The 17,574-nt window shown below is 47.5% G+C and overlaps 1 protein-coding gene across 1 annotated transcript; it reads right to left on the minus strand.

The window, feature by feature from the left end:
• Positions 1 to 6,478: 6,478 nt before the first annotated feature.
• On the minus strand, positions 6,479 to 14,563 carry ZNF772 (zinc finger protein 772). Its single transcript, XM_045849347.1, has 5 exons — positions 14,337 to 14,563; positions 13,727 to 13,765; positions 11,832 to 11,952; positions 11,218 to 11,340; positions 6,479 to 10,634 (listed from the first exon to the last, which is right to left on the minus strand). The coding sequence occupies exons 1-5, from the start codon at positions 14,343 to 14,345 to the stop codon at positions 9,529 to 9,531; spliced, it is 1,398 nt and encodes a 465-aa protein (XP_045705303.1). The 5' UTR covers positions 14,346 to 14,563; the 3' UTR covers positions 6,479 to 9,528.
• Between the last annotated feature and the right edge of the window lie 3,011 nt (positions 14,564 to 17,574).

Here is a 17,574-nt window from a genome sequence, read left to right on the forward strand (position 1 = left end):
GGAAGAATGTTTCCATGTAAAGTTTCAAGTCCTCATATAGTCTCCCTTACAGGTCTAGACAGTTAATAAAGCAACTATTTCCAGCTGACCAAGAGGTTCACCAAATTTAAATTTGGAGAGAGATGTTCATCTGCACATCGTTGAGTGTTCCCTGTGTGCAGTGAAGGATTGTCAGCAGTTTTGAGTTGTCCAACCTCTGCACATTCCAAGGAAAGGTTTGGCACTTGCTTCTGTGAGGTAAACCTCTAAAGCTCCTAAAACATTCTATATGATTGATCAACATTAAGAGTCTTGCCCTGACTGGTGTGGCTCAGTTGGTTGAGCATCATCCCACAAAATGAAAGGTGGCTGGTTTGATTCCTGATCAGGGCACATGCCTTGGTTGTGGGCTGGGTCCCAAGTTGAGGCACATGCAAGAAGCAACCACTCGATGTTTGTTTCCCTCTTTCTCCCTTTTCCTCTCTGAAATAAATGCAATTTTTTAAAAAACAGTCTTTATCTGGGGCCTTGGACCATATGCCAGACCATCTATACTGATAATGGAGAGCCTTTGACCTCAGGAGAAGCTAGACACAGCCAACACAAGTGCTCCTTGTCTGTGTGCAAACTCAGGGAGTGAAAAAAAAAAAAACCACCAAGGCTTGGTGGCTTCCCTGGTTAGCATTGGTGGCAGGTTTAAGCTCTATCCTGTGACCCTGTTGGAAGCTAGCACATAGTATCTCCTGGACTCAGCCCTATGTGTTATCTTCCTTTGCTCTCATCAGTAGCCTTTCATAGGGATTAAGAAAAATCAAGATGTCAGTGGTAGGGGTGCAGTTTCTGGCAGCTCTATGGTTGAATCTTTGTCTTCAAAGTTCAGGACTGAGGACCTAAGTGGACATCTTTGGGGGACATCAAGCAGCTTACTACATTAGGGTAGGGCAGTTAATCCTCAATTGTCTTATTTGTCCTCTTGTAACTTGTTGGTGTGTCCTGGTAAGTTTCCTTAACCTGTAGCTATAGGACTGCTTTTTCTTATCCTTAACATTTGTGGAAGTTAGGATTTACTACATTCCAGATTTTACTTCTAGTCTAATAGAATCTCTAGTCTAACACTCTAACATTCCACGTTGTTGGAGAAATAAAACAATATCCAAAATCTCAACAGAGGCAGAAAAAAAATGAAAATTTTATTACTAAATTATAGCACAAAACTAGAATATGATGCACATCAGAGATAACCCAGCACAGATTGTAAACACGTGGAATCACGTGTTTCCCCCCTAGAGCCCCCTTACAAGTTCTCAAGATAAACAGCTTCAGAGAGAGAGGGGACTCAATAGGACCATTTGTTAGTTTAGCCTAAATTGCCTAGAATTTGGGGTCATTGTCGCTGGTTGCTATTTTTGCCTTTAATCCAAATGAATAACGGAATGTAATCTCTGTAAACATTAAGGTACAGTCTTCCCAATATTTTCTCCAGGCCTTTTGCGGGGCGTTTTTGGGGGTTGATTTATTGTGATTTTAGATACTGTGTTTGGCTTATTGGCATCTGTTATTCCTGTGGATACCTAACTCCAAGAAGGCCTCCTGGTGGCTAACTGGGCTCAAATCTGAAAGCGCATTCTAGCAGCCATTTCTACACAGAGGGCCTTTAATGCTAACTGCATTTCAGGGAGAAGCAAGCCTTGTAAAGGAGTTTATGGAATTGTATTCAACCAACAGGCCTGAGACATTTCCTGTCCAACTAGGAGCTGGCAGCTATAGCCTTCCTCATTAGCATAATCATGCCAACCAATCAGAGCAACTCCATTTTGACCAATCAAACTAAGGATTTAGAATCCTCATGAGGATTCTAAATGGACCAATTAGGGATGGGGCAGGGACTTCTATACAAAGTCAGTTCCCCTGTGGCTTGGGCGCAGCACTTTTCCTGAAGGCTACATTTCCCCAAGGGGACCTGCAACACTAAAGACATCTATTGCTAGAGCAGACGGGCCACCTCCCTGCTATGTCATAATAGAGCTGTTCGCACCCAATAGTTTGATCTTCAGCGGACCCCAAAATGCGCATTCCTCTTGGTGTTGGATTGGCACCAATGACGGACCGTGGTTGACTTTCCCAACTTCCGTGGCTCTAAATACTGCAAGTCACCGTCTGTCCAGCAGGTGGAGGCACCGAGTCTGTACAACCGCTAGCCGGCTGCTAGAGTTGGCGGTGGAGGGGTGAGTGTGCAGGGACGCAACAGATGACAGAACACCCCGCCACGCACCCTAGGGGCCACACAGTCTCAGAGTCGCCTTGGGAAGTAACTTGAAAGTGTCAGCACATATTCGAGTTTTATCGGTGGGTCCTCCTGCGGGAGCACCCAGTTGAGTGGCTCCCGGGAGTTGGTAAAACACCAGACTCCTGCCTGGCACAGCCTGGTGGTACAACTCGCGGCCCCACTCCCACCCCCGACCCCCGCGGCCAGCGACCAGGGGTTCCCGTTTCCATCTCTTAGAGGACAGGGGCACCAGGTGGCCCTCTCCCAGTAACAAGACCGTGGTGAGGAGGGGCAAGGGGTGGGGGCGGAGTCTGTGGGAAAAGGGCCAGGTATCCTCACTCCCCGCCTGCCTAGCCGCCTCGGGGGCCTCAGTGCTGGTTACCCAGATGTTGATGACGACGGAGCAGCACAGCGACGCCTCCACGCCGACTCCTGTGCGCAGCACCGCGCAGGACGCAAACCTCAGCACTGTGATTGTGATGGGCCCGCCTCCCCCTACATCGGTCAGGCTTCTCAAGTCCAAATCTTTCCTGTCCCTCCCAACAACCAGGGACCCTCACCACAGGGGATGGCACTATAGCGGGAAGCCAGCGGGAAGTACCAGATTGGCCCGAGGGGTGGAGAGGGTGGAAAGACCCGAGGGGCCCGGCTGCCCGTGTCAGCCTTGGATATAAGGGACCTAGGAGCCTAATCCTGGGGACTTGGGAAAGGGGTCCTATGCAAAGCGCATCGGGAGACGCACAGAGAGCTCAGGGGAATTGGCGACCGGAATCAACCAGCGCCCAAGTCGAAGGTCTGGGCGCAGCCCTGGACCCTGGACCCTCATTGATGGAGGTGGAGAGGTGCTGGGGGCTGTGGGGACGCAGTGGCCTCGACGGGGTACCAAAGTGGAGAATCCCGGACCCGCGCACGTCCCGGACCCGCGCTTCCTCCCGTGCGCTCTTCTCTTCCGACCGAGGGAACGCACTGCACAGGTGGGCGGCCCATCCATCGATCCGGGCCGCAGCTGTCCCTCCTTAGCGATCCTCTCACCGGTTCACACGTTTGGCTCAGAACAATTCTCACTTGCGCGCCGGGACAGGACAACAGCAGCACAGGAAGTGATGCTAACCCCGCTCAGGCAGATGGAAAGGCCCGAGTGGGCGGCAGGAAAGAGCCTGGAAAGCCTCAGTCTCAAATCACTTACTGGGACACACTGGACTCTCCCAGAAGCCACAGCACAAGGTGGCTCCCCACAGCCACCCCACGGTATCAGGATGCCAACTAGCCTTGATGAACATCTCACAGGGCTCAACCTGCTGCCCCAGTCTCTCCAACCCACGCTGATCCTGAGGGCTTGCAGGTTGGCGCAAGGGTCCAGGAGTCTGGTAGGTCATTTTTAATGTTAGAACATTGGCATTTTATTTTATTTAATATATTTTGTTGTTTATGCTATTACAGTTGTCCCATTTTTTTCTCGCCTCTATTCCCCTCTGCCCTGCACCCCACCCCCACCCCTCAGCATTCCTCACCTTAGTTCATGTCCATGGGTCGTACATGTACGTTCTTTATCTGCCCTCCCATTCTAAATGATAGCTTTGCTGGATGGAATAACCTTGAATGTAGGTCCTTGCTTTGCATGACTTTGAATACTTCTCTCCAGCCCCTTCTGGCCTGTAAGGTTTCTTTTGAGAAATCAGCTGATATTCTTATGGGAACTCCTTTGTAGGTAACTCTCTACTTTTCTCTTGCTGCTTTTAAGATTCTCTCCTTATCTTTAATCTTGGGAAATATAATTATGACGTGCCTTGGTATGTGCTTTCTTGGGTCCAACTTCTTTGGGTCTCTGAGCTTCCTGAAATTCCTGGAAGTCCCTTTCCTTTGCCAGATCAGGGAGGTTTTCCTTCATTATGTTTTCAAATAAGTTTTCAATTTCGTGCTTTTCCTCCCCTCCTTCTGGCATCCCTATGATTCGGATGTTGGAACATTTAAAATTGTCCCAGAGGTTCCTAAACCTCTCCTCATTTTTTTGAAATTTTTTTTTCATTCTGTTCTGGCTGAATGTTTATATCTTCCTTTTGCTCCAAACCTTTGATTTGAGTCTTGGTTTCCTTCCCTTCACTGTTGCTTCCCAGTACATTTTCCTTTATTTCACTTTGCATAGCTTTCACTTCTTCCTTTGTTTTGAGACCATATTCAATAATTTCTGTGAGCATCATGATTAGCAGTGTTTTGAACTCTGCATCTGACAGGTTGGCTGTTTCTTCATCACTTAGTTCTATTTTTGCAGCTCTGATATGTTCTTTCATTTGGGTCATGTTTTTTTCTCCACTCACCTGTTGTGTAGTAAAGAGCAGAGCCTTAGGTATTCCCTGGGGCAACAGCTAAGTTGCTGCCTTGTGGCGCTGTATGTGGGGGAGGGGCCTGACAGGGAACAGTGCATCTTGCTTGGCTCTGGCTCCACTGGCTTTCAGGGCAGTTCCCCTGCTATTCACAAGCAAACTGGGCCCTTCTGGTGCTGATTCCCGGGTGGATGGGTTTGTGTATTTTCTAGGACCCTGTGGGTCTCTCCAATGAATTTTCCTGTGAGGCTGGGAGTTTTTCCTGCCTCCACAACCCCCACAGGTTTTTACGATTAAAGATTTTGGGGCTTTACTTCCTGGCGCTGGACCCTAGGTTGCGTGGTCTGTCTTGCCCCCCAGTTGTTCTTCCTGGTTTATCCGCAATATAAATATGGGACTGCCTGGTCCACCAGCCACCACTGCCTCCTTCTGTCTGCCAGAAGGCCCTATCCTCTCCAACCTGGCTGCCCATCTCTGCCCTTCCTATTGATCTGGGTGAATGTTTTTTCTTTAACTCCTTGGTTGTCAAACTTCCATACAGTTCATTTTCTGGATGTTCTGGTTATTTTTTGTTTTTAATTTTTTTTGTTGTCCTTTTGGTTCTGCCAGGATGCAAAGTGTATCTACCTATGCCTCCATCTTGGCTGGTGGGGATCCGGACAGCTAGGGACAATTCTTGCCTTCAGCAAGGCTGCTTTGGGGCCTGGACAGAAGCGCACATTTAGGAGAGGCCCTCAGAAAAGGCCTCAATGCAGTCAGATCAACAGCAAAATGCGCTGGGATTCAACACCACAAACAAAAGAGCCTCGGCACAGCATCTGCCATTGGCCACCTGCCTGCCTACTCATCTTGTCTGCTCCAGGGTCACATCTTGGGGAAGCCCCCAAGTGAAGTGGCTGGGCCTGCACTTTTCAGCTGCATCTCAAGATGAAAAGGAAATTCACCACAGTGTGCATGGGGTTGGGAGGGCCCCCTTGGTGTAGGTCTGGGAAACACCTGGCAGAGAGGGTTGCACGCACATGCAAGATGGTCCCATCAGTGGCTATAGTGCCAAAGAGAGGTGGCTGGGATGTGGGACCCCAAGGTCACTTCAAATGCTAGAGGCCTCACAGGGCCTCACCCTTCCACCGCAGAGGTGCCTGCTCTCTGTGCAGGGCTGCGTTGGCCTGTCCTGCCTATGGGGCCCTAGTGATGCTCAGGATTAGCGTTTTCCTTAAGAAAATCAACCAAGAGAACTACAAACCTGCAAAGAGAGTTTTCAAAGATGCAGGCACCCCCACCCCTTCTCTGGCTTCACCCCCACACCAGCATCTGCCCGCAAGCACACAGAGCACTTGTGCTGTCGAGTCCCAAGAGGTGTCACCCTCTCTTCCCACACACACTGAGTGGGTCCAGCACAGATGCTGCGGCAGTGGCCAGAGGGGGTCAGTTAGGAACTACATGCCCACTTGACATTGAGCACCTGTGGGGCTACCTGGAGCCTCCATGGGCTCTGCAGAGAGCCTGGAGTAGGGCAGCCTCCCCACTGTGGGGGGACACAGCTGAGGCTGAGTGAGTGGCTGCTGTGTCAGGGGACCTTGGCTCCTGCTCCCTTGAAGCCAATTACAGAAGAGCGAGGCTAACAGGTCTGCACCCTTGCCTTCCACACACTATCCCTGGGCAGAAAGGAGAGGAGGGACTATGGGTAGAGCGCTGTACCCACTATGAACGTCCATCTCTGGTTTGGCATAGTTTAGGCGTGGGGAGCAATCATTAAAGAAAATCTCAAAGAGAGCCCAGGGGGGACAGCAACCTGGCCTGTCTTCCCATGGTTGTTGATCTCTTTTGCAAAAAGGCATCCCTCTGCAGGAAACCAACAGTGGGAGAGAACACTTCACACACGACAGAGAGCCTGTGGTGGTGGGGTTGCCACAACCATACCAGGTGTCTGTGGTGGGGAGCGCACAAGGTGAGGATCACACTGTCCTTGGATGCTCGGTGACCCAGGCACATGAGTCAGATGCAGAGAATCAAGCAAGAACAGAGCCGTGCATGTCCTGTTCAAGCAGAATCCTGCACATCCACCAGAGAGCCATCTTCTTTGTCTACAGTGACCAGGGGCTGTGTCCACCTATTTGGTAGCAGGAAAAGACCAATTTTGGGTGAAAAAATTACTGTGCCTGACAATTGGGCCAATGTATAGGCAACAGCAGCCTCAATTAACTGTGGCCTAACACCCTCCCCAACACACCATTATGGCCACAATGGAACCACTGGGGATCCACCCGGTCAACCCTGGGTGGAGTGTGGTGAGCTAGGCACAACTTCCCCCACCACAGTGAGGTGCTAGGTTGTCCATTTCTCAAAAAATGTGGACCCACTAAGGTTTATGCTTTCATTATCATCTACTTCTGTCTAGTCTTCATGTATGTGGTCACAAAAAAGTTTAAGAAGTAAAAAATAATTTTAATAGAAAAAAGCTTATAGAACAAGGGTATAAAGAAAACATTTTTGTACAGCTATACAAGGTGTTTGTGCTTGGAGCTGTTATTACAGGAACTGAATAGCTTTTGAAATTAGGTTTAAGTAAAAAAGGAATTGGGGAATCAGGGAGGGGGGTGAGAAGGGGAGGAATCTCCCTCCAGAAAAAAAAAAAAGTAAAAAAGTTACAGTGAGCAAAGGTTATTATTGAAGAAATCAAAGTATGTAAAAATAAATTTAGTGTAGCCTAACTATACAGTATATCAAGTCTATAGTCATGTACGGTAATGTCCTGGGCCTTCACATCACTCACTACTCACTCACCCAGACCAACTCCATGTCCTGCAAACTCCATTCATTGTAAGTGCCCCATACAGTGCACCATTTTTTTTTTACTGTACCTTTTCTATGTTTAGATACATACTTACCATTCTTAGAACTGCCTACAGTACCTTAGCAAAGTAACATGCTGTGCAGGCTTGTAGCCTAGGAACAACTGGCTGTACTATACAGCCCAGGTATGTAGTAGGCTAGACTATCCAGGTTTGTGTAAGTGCCTCCATGATGTTTACATAATGATGAAATCGAGGTGAAGTGCATGACTGTAAAATCCAATAATACATAAAAATAATACATTATGACCAACTGGGACCTGCCTCACAAATGAAAGGTTAGTTTCACCTTTTGAAAATCAATGTAATTCATCATCAAAGACTAAAAAGGTAAAGAAAATTCAAAATAACTATAATTATGGTCATCAATGTCAAAGAAATTGCCCCCGCCTCCCCGCAAATCCCACCTCTTGCATTTTCACTATTGTGGAGCCTCCTGCCACCTTGTAGCAGAATTAGTCTGTGTCAGCCAGAGATCATGTCATAAATGATGGCGCATCATTTTCAAGTTAAGATTATAATACATACTATGGTTTCATTGTTGTATGAGTCCTCCTGGATTGCTTGCTTTGGAATTATTTCCCCCAAAGGGAACACTTTCAGCAAATATGTGCATTAAAAAGAATTAACTACTGATACAGAAAAACACTGATAAATCACAACATAACCATGCAGAGTCAAATAAGTCAGATATATAAGTAAATATTAAATTAGTCCATATACATCATATATAAAATTCTAGGAAACACAAATCTAGTGACAGGAGTGCTTGCCTGGGAATGGGGTCAGGAGAGGGATTATAATGGGAATCAGGAACTTGGTTTCACAAGTGCAAACGCATTGGACCATATCAAACTGTACACTATAAATAGGTAGTTTATTGTAGAAAATGTTTAATTTCTCTGATAGTGACCACAGCCACAGTAGACACACAAATATGGGAGCCCTGAGAATTTCTGTAAGCCCTCATACCAATGCCATAGTGGAGGGAATGTTTGTGGATACACCTTTGGAAGTTACATCCGCTAGGTTTGCTGCAATCCCCCAATTCCATATTGGTATCAGTGTCTCTGTACCAATTGTGATTCCTACCTAGTCTTTTAGGGGAAAGTGACATTTGCCTACTGAATATTAGATTTCAGGGCTGTTGGCAAGCCCAAGGGGGTCAGGCTCTCCTCAAGAGGGCAAGAAAATATGAAACATCCCCTGGGAACAAGGGACTCAATGCATGGTGTTCCCAGACCGACCAGTGGTTGCCACAACAAATATCCACCAAAGTCTCACAGGTAATCTTGGCACACAAGACAAAAGGTTAGGCCCACACAGTCTGGTGTTCTTCCCTAGGAGGCCTTGGGCAGCAGTGCGAGTTAGGTGGAAATTAGAATGAGTCGTTGTGTCTGCTGTTGAACTCAGAACACTGAGCACTTCCTAAAGCTACCCATCCCTTCATGTAGGCTGAGCCTGCTTCTGTCCTCCACTCAGCCTACAGAGTAAACTGAAACCCCAAGATTAAAGATTAAGATCCCAGGTTTAAAAATTAAGGCATTTGCTGAAACACCACAATACTGGGGCAGGCATTTCCCAAGTTAGGGAACTTAGAGGATGGACAAATCTACCATGAGTGCCACATGACCCCAATAAAGTCCACAAAAACTGGAATCCTGCTCTGTAAGCAGCCAGCAAACAAAACTTGCATCCTCCTGGCTGAAACTGGGCCATGTCCATGCTTAAAGAAGCCAGGGCAGGAGGGACAGGAAGGACTAGGATCAATGGGCTCAGGATACTGAGGATTCCCTGTAGGAAAAGGAGCAGCACAGGTGTGCCTAACAGAGCTTGTTGGGGTGATATTTGCACAATGTGGCACCCTGCCATTGCATAGAAGGATGGCTTCTTTCAGAGACACTGGCAGTGATGGAATTTTGGCAGGGGTCCTGGGCAGGTGACAAAGTACAATATTGCTCTAGAAAGCTTACCATGGAAGAGGCCCTCAGAAGAATCTCCCTGGAATGGGTGTTCAGATTGACGGGGTTCAAATTCCAGTTGATGGCTACTCTCAAAGTCACAGAGCTTCTTCTCACTGGTGAACAAGGAGATGACTTATCCCAGTATCCTATGGCCTTTCTCCACTGTGAACTTTCCAGTGTCGGATAAGGGAAGCTCTTTGCCTAAAGGCTTTCCCACATTCACTGCACTTATATGGCCTTTCCCCAGTGTGAATCCTATGGTGCTGAACAAGCACATGTTTGTGGCTAAAGGCTTTCCCACACTCACTGCACTCATAGGGCTTTTCACCATTGTGGACCCTCTGGTGTGCAATAAGGTCAGAACTTTGGCTAAAGAATTTCCCACAGGATACGCACTCATAAGGCCTCGCACCAGTGTGAATGCTCCAATGTTTAATGAGTCTGTATTTGTGACCAAAGTACTTCCCACATTCGCTGCACTCGTAAGGCCTTTCTCCAGTGTGGATGCTCTCATGCTGAACAAGTGTGGATTTGTGGCTATAGGCTTTCCCACACTCACTACATTTGTAAGGCCTTGCTCCAGTGTGAACTCTCTGGTGTACAATGAGGTTGGAGCTGTGATTAAACACTTTCCCACATACGCCACACTCGTAGGGCATTTCTCCAGTGTGGATTCGCTGGTGCTGAGCAAGTATGGGTTTGCGGCTGAAGGTTTTCCCACACTCACTACACTCATATGGTCTCTCTCCAGTGTGGACCCTCTGGTGCTGGACAAGAGAGTCTTTGCGGTTGAAGGTTTTCCCACATTCGCTGCACTCATAATGCCTTTGTCCAGTGTGTGGCTTCCACTCACTGCAAGAGGCGTGGTGCTGGAAAATGCCTGAGTTAGTCGAGAAGTCCTTACAACCTTCCACAGTCATAAAGGGTATTTCCAAAGGCTGGCCAGAGCAGCTGTTCACAAGAAAGTCCTGGCCCTCGTCTCTTCTGAAGGATTTCTCTCCACCATGCTGTTTCTGGTGGTTAAGGTCTGCACTGAAGCAGAATTGTTTCCCCCCTGGTTTCTGCCCAGGGTGTGTTTCTTGGTGCTCAGCCAAGCGCAAAATGTCTTTCAAGACCGGGCCACATGTCTCATAGGGATAGGCTTCTTTCTGGGTAGAAGGGCCCGCCTTAGGAGTTCTGGCCTGTGATGCTCCTCCTGTAGAGACCTTCTGCTTAAACATTGTTTTCTTATCCTCCATTTTATGCCAAGAACCTGAAAGCAGACAAATGCTGGTGAAGTTAAACAGGTGGGAGGGGGCAGTCTCGTTACAAACATGGGTCTAACAGAACTAAGAGCAAGGCCATAGGACAAGAGTCCAAGCTCAAGTTGAGAGAAGGGTTGCTACACAGTGGTTGGCATCTAAAAGTCATGGAAGGGAAGGTGCTTTGGCTGGTGGAGGACACAAATGTAGGGACAGCCCAGGAAAGCCAGGGTCTCCAAAGAAGTCATCCAGATTTCAATGAGGCCTTGGCTGCTGTGGACAAATGAGAGTTGTGTGTGGAAGGCTATGTCCCCTAAAAAGGTACAATCAAATCGCTGGTATTTAAGGATGATTTGGGGCTTGTGCACATCTGACACATTAAGTACAGGTCAAAGTGGAGAGCACTGCAGAGGAACAGGGGAGATGTGGAGGCAGAGGTTAGGGACAGGCAGAGGCCAAAGGCAAGTGTATAAATGGGAAAGAGAAATGGAATGTGGCCAGTGGCCTTGGCTCTAAAACAACTGTGGGCACAAAGAGGTTAGGCAATGACTAAGACCCAGTCTTGACATGACACCTTGGCCTGTTCCCACTCACCAGGGTCACACTCACCCTGAGCCTCTCTGGTCATGGCTGTAGTCATATGTGCCCAGTCTGATAGCCAGGATTCATTGCACAGCTCCAGTGGAGCCACCCCACGGGGCATGGAAGATGCATATCCTAAGGAAAAGACAGGACAGGTAAGTGGGCAGCACTGGTCTGGGTGGCCCAACCTTAAACGGAGAGAAACGATATTATAAAAATAACCTCAGGAATAGTCCAGTGGTACTAGTGACTGACCATCCTGGTCCCTGCAATTTCTGCCGTAGGCAGGCCTTCAGAAATATCAGCTACAGGAAGGGGGCAGAACCTGAGGCACAGGGGTGCCATGGGCCTGGACAGAGGCACCTAGTTGGGGCAAGGACAAGATGGATATGACCCACTGGGTGACTGTAAGATCCCTCACTCCTGGGCCAGCCACGCAAGCCTTCAAGGCAGCAGGCGTGTGCATTGTTCTGGACTCAGAGGTGGCATCCACAGCACCTACTCTAGAGCACTACAGAGGGGAGGACATGCCCATGGCTCTGGTACAGGAAAAGGCCAGGATCACCCTGGAAAATGGGAAGGGCAGAGCCCACTCCAGGACCCTGGGGTGGGTGTGAGGGCCTTACCCAGTGAGGCTGTGAGTGCCAAGTTCTCCAGCATCACATCGCGGTATAGGAGCCTCTGAGTCTCATCAAGGAGCCCCCACTCCTCCTGGGAGAAGTGCATGAACACGTCCTCGAAGGTTACCTGCCCGTCACCATGAGGAGAACCAAGTACATGAGTGGCCTGTCTCCTGAAGACACCCATCTGTGCCCCTACATTCCTTCCTACCTGGACACCCATCTGTGCCCCTACATTCCTTCCTACCTAACTCCTCAACTCAGAAAAAGTATCAGGACTGAGTGCCACAGGATCCCCGTGCTGTCTCATGGTCCCTGTGATCACTGTGTCCACCTACAGCAAGGAGGGCTAAAAGGCACCACCTCAGTTCTGGGCGTGGTATGCAGGCTCCCACCCCCTGCCACAACACCTACCATGGCAGTCAATTCTCCTGAGGTTACTAAGATCATGCTCACCTTTCTCCCTTAAGCCCCAATATCAGGGCCCAGGGGCCATCAGTTATACTCCCTTCCACCTGCACATCACTCTTTTGGATCACTCTGTCTCACAAGTCTGGTCCCCACCATCCAGTCACTAGCCCTCCTGGCTCACTGACTGCACTACCATTGTGATGCACAGACTGCCCCTTCTAAGCCTGTTTCTATGCCATCATCTACCCTTTAAACATTCCACCCTGAACTCCTCCATAGAACTTCCATCCTGCGTCCAGTTCACTCAACACCTCCATGCAGTATTCTCTGGAACATCTTAGCCCCTTCACATGGTCACAAGTAAACTTTGGATATCCACGTTGAGTTATTTCTACCACTAACTTGACCATCTCAGCTGATGGAGCGTCTACCCTTCTGACTGATAAGGCCTAAAACCTGGGGATTATCTCTCACACACACACACCCTCCACCCCAGAATACTTGATCCACCGTGACCAGGTGGCTCAGTTGGTTGGTGCATTGACTGGTTTGATGCTGTGCACTAAAGGGTTTTTGGTTTGATCCCCTGGTCAGGGCATGTATGAAGGAAACCAACAGATGTTTCTCTTTCATATTAACGTTTCTCTTTCTCCTTCTTCCTAACAATCAATGAGCACATCTTCAGGTGGGGATTTTAAAAAAAGCATCTGATCCAATCACTTCTACCATCTACACAGCCACTCCTCTAGCCCATCCATTCTTAGCACTCACCTAGAATATTAAAGTAGCCTCCTCCCTGGTCTGCACTGTAACTCCCTGAACCCTCACCCTACACAATCTGTTTGCCACGTGGCATCCAGAGGGAGCCCGTTAAAGCCTGGATCAGATCAACTACCTCCTATACCACCCTCAGAACAGAGGTTTAACTTGTGCCCACCCGCTCCTGATTCCTACTGGACATGATGGAGACATGTAGTTGTTTTTTGTTTTTTTAATTAAACTTTTTTTAAATTCTCACTCAAGAATAATGTTTTACTATTATTATTTTTATTTTAGAGAGAAACAGGAAGGGAGGGAAAGGAACACTGACGTGAGAGAGAAACACCAACTGGTTGCCTCCCATGTAAGTGCCAACTGGGATTGAATGTGGAACATTTTGGTGCGTGGAACAATGCTCCAACTGACTGAGCCACCTGGCCAGGGCTGACACTTGTAGTTTCTTGATAACACCAATCTCAGTCTCACCTCCAAGTACTTGCACGCGCCTGGTACAACCTTCCAAACCTTATTCCACTGGCTACCAGAAATGGGAACCCTTCCATTTAACCTCAGGCCTGGACTCAGAACCCTGGGCTTGAGCTTTCTCCAGGATCTTTAGACTCAAGAGCTGGGAGAGTACAAGTTAAGTGTTCTATGATATCATAATCCTGGAGACTATGTGGGTGGGGGTGGGAATGGGATCTATGAGAGCACCCACGTCCTCCCCTCACCTGCATAGGGTCCACAATTACTTCTGAGTTCATGGGAACCTGTGGGAAGAGTCTATGAGATACAAGCAACCACGAAGGAGTCTCAAAGTCTCATGCCTTCCCCTTAGGCCTGCCCTGCCACTAACACCCAGGGGTGACTGTCAACCCTCTGTGCTCAGTCCTCAGGCCTACCCAACAGCCATGACCCCAGACTAGGCCTCCACCTTCCTGTGCCTCACTGTCCTCATCATCTCCCCAACCCCCCACCCCAAGTCTGCTCTTCCCTGAGCAGCCAATGGTCTACTTTTAAAACCCTCAGATCGTGTTCCTCTGTTCAGAACCTTCCAGGGCCCCCATCGCCCTCAGAATAGCGGCAAAACTGGTCAAGCGGACCTTCCAGACACAGCTGCTCCTCACATTCTCTGATCCTATCACACAGCGGCCCCCCCGCCCCCGCGTGCCCCCCAATGCTCTGGCCGCGTCTCCCCTCCAGAACTTCCACATCCCATCATCCTGGCTGTCAGAACTGGGACCCCACGAGAGGCCCTCCCCGCCGCCCCTGGTCCGGACTGGACAGCCCATATTCGAGTCTTCAGAATGAAAGGAGAGAACCTGGGGGCGCAACACCTACCTGCGCCATCTGAACCTGTGGACGGGAGAAGGCGGGGGAGGAGAGAGGATAAAAGGCGGGAGACAAGTGCGAGGAACCGGGCTTTGGCAGCCAGGGGACACGTGAGGCGCCACAGCCGAGCCTCAAGCTGGCCTCCGTTCAGGGAAGAACCACCTCTTCTCGTGTCACTCGGGTCTTAGAGTGCGTCCACGAGACTGAAGAGGAGGACTAATCAAAAACCAAAAAAAAAAAAAATGTCCACCCAAGAAGGAAACAGGAAATCCCGCCCCAACATCGTCCTCACTAACGGAAACACCCCTTCACTGGGCCTTCATTGGCCGAGAGTCATGGAGGCTTCTGGGTAACGTAGTTCTCAGAGCACCAACCTCGAAGAAGAGCTGCCACTGCACCACCTCCAGGACAAAGGGCGAATCACAGAGTTGGAAGCACCTTGGAAGCACCTTAAAAGCACCTTCTGCTTAAAGGAACCACACCCATATTTCCAGTGTGTGTAGTCTGTAACTTATCCCAGAAATGCTTACAAGCATATTATTTTAATTTTCTTAAAAAAAATCAAATGATCCCATGGGTTAGAGAGTTGTCCAGATATGCCAAGGTTCCATCCCCCATCAAGGCATGTATAAGAATCAACCAATGAATACATAAATAAGTGGAAAAAATTGTTGTTTCTCTCTCCCCTTGTCTCTCCCTCTCTCACTGATAAATGAAAAATAAATTCTTAAAAACCAAGTGGACACAACATATGCTAACATCACTGAGACCTCTACAGTTAGAAGTTCAATATTTTGTTGTCATCAAATAAACATATGTAGCTTGAAGCTCTAGAGTTAGTCTTGTGATCCTCAGTATTTTGGGCAAAGAAGAAGAGAGAAAAGATTCCAGACACAACATAATCTGGAAAATGGAGATGGGATGTTGGGCACCACTGAAGTCCATGGACAATGCTTGTTTCTCTAGTTATCTCAGAAAACATTTTCCTGTGTGTATAATCAATGATTGTGTCAAACCCAGTGAATAACATTATTTTTACAAGATATTTCTTTTTAAGACATTAAAAAATCATTTATTTAGCCCTGGCTGGATTTATTTAGTTCAGTGGATTGAGCTCAGGCCTGTGAACCAAAGGGTCATTGGTTTGACTCCCAGTCAGGGCACATGCCTGGACTGCAGGCTTGGTCCACATTAGGGGGCGTGCTAGAGGCAACCACACATTGATGTTTCTTTCCCTCTCTCCTTCCCTTCTCTCTAAACACAAATAAATAAAAAATATTTTTAAAACATTTATTTATGTTTAGAGGGTGGGGAAGGAGAGAGGGAAAGACAGAAACATCAGTTGGTTGCCTGGAGACCTGGCCCACAACCCTGTTATGTGTCATGACCTGGGAGGGAACCCATGATCTTCCAGTTCAGAGGCCAGTGCTCAATCTACTAGCCACACCAGCCAGGGCACAAAATATTTCTTTCTCTATATACAGAAATGTATGCAATTCCTTTAAGCTATCTTACAAATATCTGACAAGAAGGATAATTTACAATACTAAATGTATTTGGCAATTAAGAGGGCAAGAACAATTTTTGTGCAGAAGAAATAACTACCAAATTACGTTTCTATACACAGTAAAAATATCTTAAGAAACTGTGACATAAGAGTATTCAAGGTCAACAGTGATGAATGTAGTGATCTAAAAATGCACAGAAATAAAATTCAACACATATTATTTAAGTCCAAAGAAGGATGAACCCAGATGAAAGGCCTACAATGAGAGAAGGTATGAGGATTGAGAGATGGGTGCATCTTTTGATTAAAATAACTGCTCATTGGCTGTGAAGGCATGAATATATCTCCTCATGGAGTTAAAATGATGAAATTCCTATGCATAACATCTGAACATATACATTGAGAGGTACCTAATTGTTTAATGTACTAAAGCCCTTATATTTCCAGGTAAGTGACATGAGACCAGGGATGTATTTTGTCTTTTCATTGTCTCAGAAACATTAGCCTTCAATGCTATTCTCTAAATACATGTTTTCTGGGCACCAACCAAGAAATCAAAACAGGAAAAGCCCTGTTGGCTGACAGATACAGGGACGATTGAGGGGAGTAACTGTCATTGACTCAGATTTGCCCCATCACTCCAACATCCACATGTGCTTTCACTTCTGCTTTCAACACCCCCAACTCTGCTCCCTTGGGCCAGTCTACCCAAAACACATTTCTGGACTACCCAACTCTGCCCTGCCTCCAACATCAGTTCTTGCTCTGCCTCACCTCATTATTCACACATCAGGAAGGTGATTTCAAAACAAATCAGGTTCTACCTGGCACATTCAGGTGGTTCAGAAGGACATCGATGACCAAAGGGGCAAGGGCCTCAGTCCTCGTGTTACTAGCCCCTCAAACTTTAGCCTCAGGGTTAGTAACATGCTCCCTAATGTCAGTTCCCATCATTCATGCATAACTGTCTCATTGTATATATGGTGACAAAATCCAGGAGAGGCAAAGCAGTTTCCTGAAGTCCCGCACAGCCAATAGGAGGCAGACTGGGACATGCAGCACATGTTCCCCACTCTAGTGCTCTCCTGCAGGCGAGGGCAGCCTCTTTCTTTTTTGAGGGATTGTAAACGAAAAAGGGGCCATATACAAAACCTGACAAGCTCAGAGGAGGCCTGCATAATGGGCCTTACAAACATAGAGTCCAAAATTAAGCACATAGGATGATCTAAAATTAAAACTTCCTAACTAAAAGTGAGTCATGGCAGATAGCCACATCCTAGGCCTGTGTGTAGCCTCCTTGACAAAGTTCAGTCTTTAACCTAAGTGTGTCTGCCTGTTGTCTTTTTGCATCTAAGAAAACATACATTTGAAATGTCAGGATAATCTCCTCATCCAGACTCCTCAAGGCAGAAATCTTCATTGTTACCTGGTTGCCCAAATACCATCTTTATGTGCTGTAAATGTTAAGTATTAACTATGTTCTATCCACAAATGCAAAAAAAGTATGTCTCTGTTTTAATTTTTATCTAATCCCAGTGATTCCCTTCCTTTGCTTTCTCCCACCGTATTTATCTACCACCAATGGATTTCATGTAACCCTGCTTACAGGTCCTCCTTTTACTCTAATGTATAAAATAAGCGGCAAAACTGCCATTCTCCGAGGCATTTTTTCAATCCAAAGAAATGTTGCTTCCCAGCAATTGTAAGTTTGGTTCAAATAAACTCATAAAAATTGTCTGC

Source organism: Phyllostomus hastatus, unplaced genomic scaffold (genome assembly GCF_019186645.2).
Source record: "Phyllostomus hastatus isolate PE091 unplaced genomic scaffold, TTU_PhHast_1.1 phas_contig_133, whole genome shotgun sequence".
Taxonomy (NCBI): domain Eukaryota; kingdom Metazoa; phylum Chordata; class Mammalia; order Chiroptera; family Phyllostomidae; genus Phyllostomus; species Phyllostomus hastatus.

Coding starts and splice junctions, on each gene's coding strand:
- ZNF772 (XM_045849347.1), bottom strand. Junction 11,341..11,831: donor GGCACTCACAGCCTCACTGG/GTAAGGCCCTCA, acceptor TCTTTTCCTTAG/GATATGCATCTTCCATGCCC. Junction 10,635..11,217: donor TCAGGGTGAGTGTGACCCTG/GTGAGTGGGAAC, acceptor GTCTGCTTTCAG/GTTCTTGGCATAAAATGGAG.